Genomic DNA, 10,679 nt, shown 5'->3' on the forward strand with positions numbered 1-10,679 from the left:
ACAACTAAAATCCTGATTAACAGAGGCGCAGATGAGCAGACACAAAAACCAAATAGAAAACATTGAAGTATAAAAACTGATGTGTGATAAATAATGACAAAACCATGGACCACAACTTATGATCACATCAAACAGCAAACTAGTGCCTTTGGTGCTGTAACTAATTATTCGGAGGAGTATATGAAGCAATTATAACCAAATGAACATCTACAGCAAGTACATTGGGAGAAGGAAGATATACACATTTAGATATTTCAACTTGTACAGATTAGGAAGATCATTGAAATATCCATAGCTCTTCAGTGAAGAATATTTACAAAACATGGCAAAATCTGTCACTTTGTGTAGTACAACAACAATGCCTTATCCCACTAGATGAGGTCGGCTACATGGATCACACGACACCATTCGGCACGGTTAAAATTGTGTAGTATTAAATATAAAAACTACTACCTTTCAGTGGGTTAATTGGCAAACAATTGTTTTATCATGCATTGTTTCTACTTTCTTCCAACATAAGATCCCAATTTAGACAAATCAGGAACCCAGAATGACAACTCAGATGATCCTGTAGCAAACATAAGACTTCCAGGAGCCCACTTTATTACAGGAGGTCCAGTATCAGAAGTTGCACTCCTCCAACTTGCAACCTAGACAAGACAAAACGAAAACATTGAATGGTAAGTACTATAGTCATTTACAGGTTATTAAAAGTTGCTATAACAACAGATAATGAGTGTTTTCTTCTGCTTAATTTTATGCCAAGTCTAGTTTCAGTCAACTATTCTCAGGGTAGGGCATTCTTGAATGTTTCAGTGAAAAATAAAAAGGGAAAATATGCTTGTAAAGTTGAAAGCATACCATCATGACTGGAGAATGACTATATTAACATTTATTAAATAACAAATCCAAACAAATATATATAAAGAAAATAGTTATGAAATGAAGAAAAGAAGATATAGCTTATTATACTTCTTTGCCACTTCGAACACTCCATGCATAGATGCTGCCATCCCCAGAACCTGTCAAAGAATCCAAATGTAAAACTAAAGTTTAGCATTACAAAACAGCACAGGCAGTAAGCAGCAACCAACAGGGTCACATATATAAATGAGAGGATTGAAAATACAAGACAAAGCAAAACAATTGCATGATGTATGCATTTTTAAAAATAATCATATTCATTAAAGCTTTCTTCCAAAACACAATTTCAGGCAAGAAATAGCAGGGTAATAAAAGTTCAATGTGCCAAAAGTAATATGTGCAAACAATGAGTTTACCAAATGAATAATGATCAGGAACTTTTTGGGTGATCTGAAAATGCTTACCAGATATTACAAACATTCCCTCAGGGCTAAAAGAAGCTTCTAATGTGGAGTTGCATGAGATAGGTGTGACAATATATGTGGATAACTATGTAAAAATAATAAGAACAATCACACACAAAGACTTTCAAAGCACATATAAATCAAGTGAAAGAACCAAGTAAAAGTGGACTGGGTTAACTACGGAAGATACTAACAAGTGTGCCACGAAATGAGTCAAGCACATGAATATGCCCATCTGCTGTTGTTAAAAGCATGAGTCTCCCATCATTACTAAATTTCACAACATTTGCATCAGAAATATCTCCCCCAACAGAAAATATCTCAAAGGGACCCTGTAGCGAGTGAGTTTTACCATATTAGATTATAAGTGTACGTCACAATTAATAGACAACAAAAGCCAAGTTTTATGCATATTCTCATGTTAAATTTGCAAACCTTTTCATACTTGCGAGCATCAAACATTCTTATGTATCCTCCAAAGGCAATTGCAAAGACAAGCCCTTGATCATCATATGATATAGCAGGCCTTCCTTGTACATGTAAAAGTCCCTATTTATTTTTAAAGTAAGAAGCCCCTAAAAAATTCATATGATGTATAACAAACAAAAGGATATTGAATAAACAAGTAATTGCTTGCACATGCTACCTGGCACTTCTCAGCCCTTTGATCCCACAGTAAAACAGTTCGATCTAGAGATCCAGATATAAAGCAGTCTTTCCGAGAGCACAAACTTAGAGACACAACCCTGGGAAAATGAGAAAAAAATGATTTTTTTAATAATAAAAAAATGGAATGAACAAGTACTGTATTATATAATTATGAGATTTAAATGTATACATTACATAATGCCAAATACCAAACCTGTCATGGTGACCTTTGAAATATCTCAAATATTTGTTATCATGCAACGATAGAAGCCGCAAAGATTCTGGATTGATTGGAAATTTTTATAATGAATATACAAAAATTTACTAACTACACAAAGATTATTGAAGATGAAATAAATAATAAACTTACCATCCCAACCATTTTTTGAAGAGTAAATGACAGTTGTAGGATGAGATGTGAAGCAAACCAGGTCAACTCCATACTTCTTGCTATTAATTGTCTTCAAACATCTGGTGAGAACTAAGAAGTCTCAAAATTTCATCTTGATGCATACATGTAGATCAGTTAAAAAACAAAAGAATGGCAAGAAATTTTATAGAATCTAATAACATGACAAATAATATAAAAAAAAATCTTGATTGTGCTTTATTTCCACAATCCATGTAATGTAACTATTTAGCTCCAAATGTTTCGTAGTTAATAAACCCAATCTGTTACCAGAATTTGCCACATCAAATCAAATCATGATACAATCTTTTAAATCATACTAGAGGCATCAACTGTTTTGCTGAAATGAAAGAAGAGGGGCAAAAAAGCAGAATCACAATGCAACAATTTCAACAAATTTGAGGATAAAAAAGATTGTTTTCAACTATTCATTCAATTGTCTATATAATTGAAGCAATAAATAAAACGGGGGCTTACGTTCCACTGGTAACATCATACAGACGAATGGATTCATCATCACTAGCAGTTACTAGATAATTGGATGCCCTGTGAAAATCCAACGAACTTATTCTACCATTCTGAAAAAAAGAATATGCACATAAAAATTAAAGAAAAAGAAAAATAAACGCAATGAAAAAGCAATTTCTGGTCGCTGAATCCTCAAACATTAGAAACACTGCCCTTGTGTAAAAAAGAACAGAAAATGCAATGGCGGAAATGCTCACTCACATAGTCTTTGAAGGACATTCCCACTTCCATACTCTGAAGAATTTCTTCACAGAGTTCCAGAGACACCTTCTCTTCTCTCTCCACTTGTGTCCCTACAAACACTCAAAATGTAAGAAAACCAAGGGAAAAAGCAAATAGAACAGAGCAAAAATGTAACATCTAAAATCGATGACAATTTTGAAATACCTCCCATTTTTTAGCTATACTTCGCCGCCTTAGGTATCTGAAAAGTTGAGGAAGATTAAGTGGAATAAGATTGCAACTATGCCCGATCGAAAATTGAAAGAGACCTTAGTCCAACTCCTACACTGTGTTTTGGATGTTGTATGAAACGGAATTAGAAGAAAAGAAAATAATTAAAATAATGCCAAAGAAATTAATTTTAAATTGTTTTTTACTGTTTTCCAATTCAAAACACAATGCCGAAGAAATCTAAACAAGTAATTACAAAGATACATGTTCCGTACAGTCTCTATTGATCCTGAGAATTTCTACTCGCTTCTCCAGGAAAGTCCCAAAGAGCTTGTGAATAAAAAGCCCATTTCAAGCAAAGACTTCTCACAAAAAAAATAGCGGACTACACCTTCAGTCAACACAACAGATTGAAACCAATTAAAATTAACCTAAAACTGGGAAAAGTCTTGAACAATCTTAAAAGCGCACCAATACATAAATAGAAAACAAACATTCCTGAGTCTGAGATCGTCTAGATCAAATTATTATCAATAGAAACAAATTAATTTTATCTACGGAAAACGTCAGAAATTTCTATTTCTCATAAAAATGGAATCGATTAAGAGATTTCGTTCTTACCAATCACGAAATCAAAATCGAGAAATTTTAGATGAATGGAAAGAGAGAGAGAGAGAGAGAGAGACTACGAGAAACTTCGAGCTGGTCGAGGAGGAGATGCGAAAGAAGATGTGGGCGGCGCAGGTGGTGTTCGGAATTATGAGGGAGCGGTTTGAGACGACGGTGACGGTGTGAGAAGAGGGAATCAAATGAAGAAGGGTGTTGCTAGGTACACCCATCATTATTACTGGTGCACCCAGCACTTAACGTGAAAAGACAAAAATACTCTTGCATATTTTTAAAAATGTTTTTATCCACCCAGTTCATTCAGGTTGATCCGCATATGCAATGAGTTGATCTCCAGTTGATATAGATGATCCGCAAACTTCTTACGGATCAACTTGATCCGCAAGTGACTTACAAATCAACTTGATCCGTAAAAAGTTTGCAGATCAACTTGATCTGTAAGAAGCTTGCAGATCAAGTTAATCCGCGAGTTGATTTTTAAGACTTATGGATCAAGTTGATCCGTAAGTCTTTTATGTATCAAGTTGATCCGCGAGTTGATTTTTAAGACTTACAAATCAAGTTGATCTGTAAGTCTTTTACGGATCAAGTTGATCCGCGAGTTGATTTTCAAGACATACAGATCAAGTTGATTCGTAAGTCTTTTACGGATCAAATTAATCCGCGAGTTGATTTTTAAGACTTACGGATCAAGTTGATCCATAAGTCTTTCACGGATCAAGTTGATCCGTAAGTCTTTTACGGATCAACAATTGGCAGTACAAAAATTATAAGCTTCAAACGGTTGCAACTTTTGATAAAAATGTCCGTTTGAGACCCATAATATGTTAAAATGCTCAAAATTGAAGGAGGAATCCCCCGGTAAATTTCCAAAGGGGATTTGGTCAACTCATTTTTCCAAAAAATGCATCTAAGTAGCTGAAAAATAGGATTTAAGATTAAAAAAAAATAGGATTTGGTCAACTTGATCTGTAAGCTTCTTACATATCAACTTGATCCACAAGTTGATTTTTAAGACTTACAGATCAGGTTGATCCGTAAAATACTTACGGATCAACTTGATTCGTAAGTCCTAAAAATCAACTTGCGAATCAACTTGATCCGTAAAGGGATAAAGAAGGCAGGAGTAATTTGGTCATTTTTAAAGAATGCTGGGTGCACCTAGCAACACTCAATGAAGAAAGAGACGGGTTGTGGGGGACTCAAATGAAATAATAGAAAATTTAAGCAAGGACTTAACTTCAAAAACGTACAACTAGGTACACACATAGCCTCATTAACTGAGGTGTCTTTAATCTATTCGTCTAGTCGGAAAGTTTTTTTCTTTTATTTGAAAATGTTAGTTAGTATTTTGTTATTAGATTTTGTAAGTGGAAGAATTTAAACCTTTGGCCTCTTTTTTTTTTTCTCTTTATTACCAAGCCAATTAAATGAAAGTACCAAAATGCGACGATTCTCGAGGGTCCATCTTAAAATAAACACTTAACCAAATTACATATTCAATTTGACATACAAATACCCAAGCATATGATTTATGTTTGTTTGGGTAATAATAATGAGATTCATCAATATCATGCAAGTATAGTTAGGATTTTCAGAAAAAGATGTTATTTGTTTGGTGATAAATAAAAACGATATTAAAAGATTTGAGTGACCGAAACTGAAACAATTACTTTCAAAGTAATAGGAAAAAAAAAAACAACAACTTGTATTGATGTAACCTTTCATAGTTTGTTCTTCTTATGATGTATAAAGAATGCATTTTTAGTTCTTTTCAAGTACTTGAGGATTTTTTTTCTGGCAATCCAATTACTTTCTTTGGGATTTGACTAACATATGCTCAACATGTTTAAAGCGTACAAAACATTAAATTGAGTACATAATATAAAATATGTGATATATCCATTCCAATTGTTGAAGTATACAAAATTCTATTCATGCAGTCCTATGCCGAAGGATATTGGGCCTTGGACAAGCTTACACCATGTTCCCTAAACACATTCTTTATTGGGTTCTTGCATATGAACCATTTTTCAATATTTTGTTTACATACCTATACTTCAAATCAGGTTAAGAAGTTTCTTTGATTTATCTTTATATATCTTGATTCACTATACATGGGAAGTCTCACCTAAATCCTTTATGGAGAAACAATTCTCAAGCCAAGTTTTAACAAAATGTAAGGCAAGAATGTCATTTCCAATAAATAGTATGTCTTCTCCATACAACATTAAGACGAGAATACTCCCACCAACCTTCTTATAGACATAATGATCATCCTCATTGTTGATGCATATGATACAACATTCTTTAGTTACATCATCAAAACAAAAATCCAACTTTTGTTAAATTTCTTTTAACCATATGCATAAATTTGTTTGAAGTTTTGTATTTTATCAAACTATTAAATTGACCAAAAATGAATATTAGGTAATAATATGAAAACAACCTATATTATAGATATGAAAAACTTAATTAAGTTAAATTAAAATAGAAGTGTTTTGTTTAAGAAAAATAAAAAATAATTAAAATTATAAGATAATTGACAGATAATAATTAAAAATAGATTATGGTTTTTAACATAATTACTATTCATTTTCATGTACTTTAGAGTAGAAATAAAAAGGTATGAGATTCAAACTTTTTATTTCTTTCCCCTTTTATTTTCACCATACCAAACATTCTTTATTTCTCATTTTCTCTCTATTTCATTTTGTTTCTTTCTTTTCATTCTATTTAAATGCTACCAAACAAAAGATAAATACTATTCCTTCTTAAATCAAAACTAGTGCATATTTTTCATACAAAAAAATAGATTAAGCTCAAATAAAAATTATTTCCACTTTATTGGATGACGATGGTATTCTAAAATGAGAAATGCTAGTGACATTCTTTTTTTAACATTTTGTCTATGACTAACTCAAATTTTTTGGACATCACCAATTTTGGTGGGTTCCACTTCTAAATAAGGAGAGATAATCATTAAATGAGAAGTGAACTCACAAAATTGGTATTTTTTAAATAAATTTCATGTAATCATAAAGAGTGTTAAAAAGAGAATATCAAAAAGAGTGTTGTTAGCATTCTAACAAAAACTAACAACTAACATTGACTGATAAAAAAAAATATTGATAGCATTCATCTTCTAAAATTGAAAAGAGAATGTTTATCTATAAAAAAAATGTATTTAACATTTTATATAATATTATTTTTTATATTTCTCTACTACATCAATAATTGTATCTCACACCCTCTTTTCTCTTTATCTCTTTCTTTGTTGTATAATTTTTTCCGTTCCAATATGTACCTACACAGTGGTAAACATGTAACTTTCCTTATTCCTTATGTCTTCTTGAAGTGCTCTTTCCTTCACAATATAGTACTCGACAGTTTGGAGGCACTACTAAAAAAATAACTTTTTACGACACCTATTCTACGACGGTGGCATTTTTGTAATTATAGTAATAAAAATTGCATTTTATGACGCACATTTTAAGACGGTTATTGAAAATCGCCTTAGAATGTTATATGTAATAAACTTTATGACGGGTTTTAGTAAAAAATCGTCGTAATTCAGAAAGAAAAAAAAAAAAAGCAAAAGCGCGCAGCAGCTAGCAACAACCGTACTCCCACCTTCCCACATTCAAGCCCTAGCCTCTTCCTTGTTCTTTCAATTGAACCCTAGCCTCTTCTTTGTTCATCCATTGAACCCTATCCACTTTGACATTCAAGCACGTACCCGCTCTTCCTTGTTCTTCCATTCAATTCGACGAGGTGGACGACTCGACAGTCCTTCCCAGCTCAAAGTTCCTTTGAATCAAGGAGTGGCAGTTCGTGAAGAGCAGGGCTTTCTCCACGGTCCTTAATGGCTAGACATAGTACATAAGCGCACACTTTCCTTGTTTGGTGTTCACTCCCAGTAGGGTTGCTTTGCCTTGCCTCGCTAAAGCTATTGCTTTGCTTTGCAACTCACAAAATGCCACCCTTTTCTCTTTCTCGTGACCCTATCTAATATCTATCATTTAATTTCATTTCATTCTCTTCCTATCGAATCTCTCTGCAACACTCACATCACAGTAGCAATGGGCGCTTCTTTGCCCCCCAAGAAGGCCAACCTCTTCAAGCTTATTGTCGTAAGCTTTGATTCACTTTCTATTTTCCACCATTTCTCTTTGCTTTTTATGCTTGTTTATCATAACTCCACGCAACTTTAATCACTACTGTGTGTCTGTCATGCCAACGCGATTGCTTCCCCATCTTAAAACCCTAGATTCTCTTCTCACACTATCTTCACTCACTGAGAATCTCAATCAAGGATAGTTAGGGATCTTCAGTTCAGTTTTATTCTTCTAAACTTCTAATTTGTGATGTCTTTGGGGAATTCTTCAGGGAAATTAGTAATTGAGAATTCGGCTTAAGCTTGGGCAAGGAAATAAAGGGTTCCTTGATTATTTTATGCTAATTTCCTTTTAGGTTTCTAATACTGACATTAATACATTTTTTTTCACTTCATTCTGAATATTGTAGACTATTGTTATTACTGCTTGATTGTTGTTTCTATAAGTTTACTTGTTTGGCTTTTGGATAGAATCCTTGAGATAATGGTTTCCGAATGCTGATTTTGACTTTCAGATTGTACGAAGGACCATTGAACCAATGTTGCTGCTTCAAAAGGAATCTTCCAATGTGTTGTGTTTTGGTTATGATCCGGTGACAAATTTCTTCCTTTCTTGTTTAGTGTTGTACAATTTTGTTGGTTATCTATGTCATTTTTACTCTCCAGCATTATTCTTTTTTGTTGTTTTTGTTGTTGCTTTTCCATTATTAGGGTATTCTTAATGTTGGATTAGATGTTTCAAGGAGTTACAATGAAATAGAGTTCATTAGGTACTACATAAAATAATTTTCTATGTTAATTAAGTGTTGTTGATCCTGAAATCTTCAACTATGGTGATGTGTCATTATTTTCTCCTATTTCTTAATCCTTTTTGTCACCATTTTAATTACTGATTAGCCTTAATTGTCAAATTAATTATGTAGTTTTATCAATTAGGCCTACTTGACTAATTTTGTGTTTTTAATTTAATTTCAGGAGAATTATAAGCAATTGGGCTTGAATCCGGAATTGGGCTTGGACTTGAAGAGAGCAGACAATTTTATTTTATCAAATCTTATCTTATCCAGATTTTATTTCATCCAATCTTATCTTATCTTGTCCAGACTTTATTTTATTTCGTTTATGGGCTTGGACTTAAAATAGATTTGTAAGCTTCGGGGCTGAGGACCTATATAACAGCACCAAAGTTTTAGTTTAGGGAGTTTTTCAGAGAGAGGAGAATAATTCTAGGATTTTAGAATTCCAGTTTTTCCTGTTCATGTGCACTATTTATGTAGAATAAAATTTGTTTTCTGCAATTTCGTTTTTGCTTCAATCTACAATTTCGTTTCTACTGATTAATGGAAGGCTAAGTCTCCAACGTTGTTTTCTCTTGAGGATCAAGCACAACTCTCTTTGATTATTACTATTAAATTCTGATCAGTTTTTCCTCTTCACCAATTACTCTGTATTTGTTGCTATTAATCCATGCATGCTTAGTGCTTGATTAATTGTCTCTGCGCTTAATTTATGTTCATGCTTAATGATCAGTTTCGTTCATGATTAATTGGTGTATGTGTTGCTTAATCACATAAAGACAGCCTTATGTTAATTTTCACTTAGTAATTTAATTTAGGGTTGGATTAAGTGGTTGAACTGATTAAGGATAAATTTTCCTAACCTAGGATAAGAGACTTGCTTGTGAATCAAGGGGAAACAACATGTTTTAATTATGTTATTTTCTAATTCAAATTTGTTTGCTGTTTAATTTACAAAAACAAACAACCCCCCCCCCAATTCGTTACTGTTTTATTACTATCTGTTAGGAACGTTGGGTTGACCATTGCTCGTTGGGAGACGATCTAGGATCACTTCCTAGATACTGCATTTTTAATGTTTATTTGATTCAGGTACGACCTTGATCAAATTTGGCGCCATTGTCGGGGAGCAATGGGCCAAAGGTTCATAATAGTGTTTAGTTGTTTGTTTTGTGTAGCGTTCTGTTTTGCATTTTGGTCGCGTCCCCTGTTTAGCGACTATTCTTAGCGACTGATTTAGCTGGTGTTTTGTTGTGAACAGTGATTAGCGACTGATTTTGCAATTTAATTAGCGATTTTTGTTTTGATAGTTAGAGTTGTTATTTTTGGCTGATTTTTTGTGTGGTAGTTTCTTTTGATCCATATTTTGTGTGAAAAATACCAGGAGCACTTGGTGTGGTTGAATTTGAGAGAGACAAAAATTTTGGGAACTTGTTTTTAGCAAAACTTAAAACGGCCATAACTTTTGCTCTGGGTATCAGAATGACTATTATTATATATGCATTTGGGGTAGAAAAAATTTCTCATGCCGTGGCAACTGACCTGTGGTCTATTGCCATGCGGTCCATTGCCGTTTTAAACTTGAAAAATCAGCCGTTTACTAAGTTTTTTATTTTATTTTTTTAGTATTATTGTCTTATTTTTCTAAACTTTGCTTAAGTAGTTTTTATAGTTAGACTTGAATTTTTGTATGAAATTTTTTGTGCTATCTTTTCATGATTTTAGGGTTTCACTCACAAAATTTTAGCTCATTTGGATATCGTTTGAATATAGCTGTAGTTTTACCCCCTTGTTAGGTGCTTGTTAAGAGATACATGATTTGCTGCATATAG

At 33.0% G+C, this 10,679-nt stretch overlaps 1 protein-coding gene across 17 annotated transcripts; it reads right to left on the bottom strand.

The window, feature by feature from the left end:
* Positions 1-268: 268 nt before the first annotated feature.
* Positions 269-4,152, bottom strand: LOC100810444 (protein ANTHESIS POMOTING FACTOR 1). Of its 17 annotated transcripts, none has more exons than XM_014767292.3 (13): positions 3,996-4,152; positions 3,582-3,697; positions 3,301-3,337; positions 3,115-3,206; positions 2,863-2,963; positions 2,347-2,447; positions 2,191-2,257; positions 1,975-2,074; positions 1,764-1,877; positions 1,523-1,660; positions 1,329-1,413; positions 973-1,022; positions 269-650 (listed from the first exon to the last, which is right to left on the bottom strand). In XM_014767292.3, the coding sequence occupies exons 3-13, from the start codon at positions 3,305-3,307 to the stop codon at positions 501-503; spliced, it is 1,005 nt and encodes a 334-aa protein (XP_014622778.1). In that variant the 5' UTR covers positions 3,308-3,337; positions 3,582-3,697; positions 3,996-4,152; the 3' UTR covers positions 269-500. The 17 variants fall into 17 exon arrangements, with proteins under 17 accessions (XP_014622778.1, XP_006596038.1, XP_040864902.1 ...); XM_006595975.4 differs by having other exon boundaries at positions 3,301-3,422; XM_041008968.1 differs by having other exon boundaries at positions 3,571-3,697.
* Positions 4,153-10,679: the final 6,527 nt, after the last annotated feature.

Source organism: Glycine max, chromosome 14, assembly GCF_000004515.6.
Source record: "Glycine max cultivar Williams 82 chromosome 14, Glycine_max_v4.0, whole genome shotgun sequence".
NCBI classification, from domain to species: domain Eukaryota; kingdom Viridiplantae; phylum Streptophyta; class Magnoliopsida; order Fabales; family Fabaceae; genus Glycine; species Glycine max.

Coding starts and splice junctions, on each gene's coding strand:
- LOC100810444 (XM_014767292.3), bottom strand. Junction 2,448..2,862: donor TATGATGTTACCAGTGGAAC/GTAAGCCCCCGT, acceptor AGTTCTCACCAG/ATGTTTGAAGACAATTAATA. Junction 1,878..1,974: donor AAAGGGCTGAGAAGTGCCAG/GTAGCATGTGCA, acceptor AAAAATAAATAG/GGACTTTTACATGTACAAGG.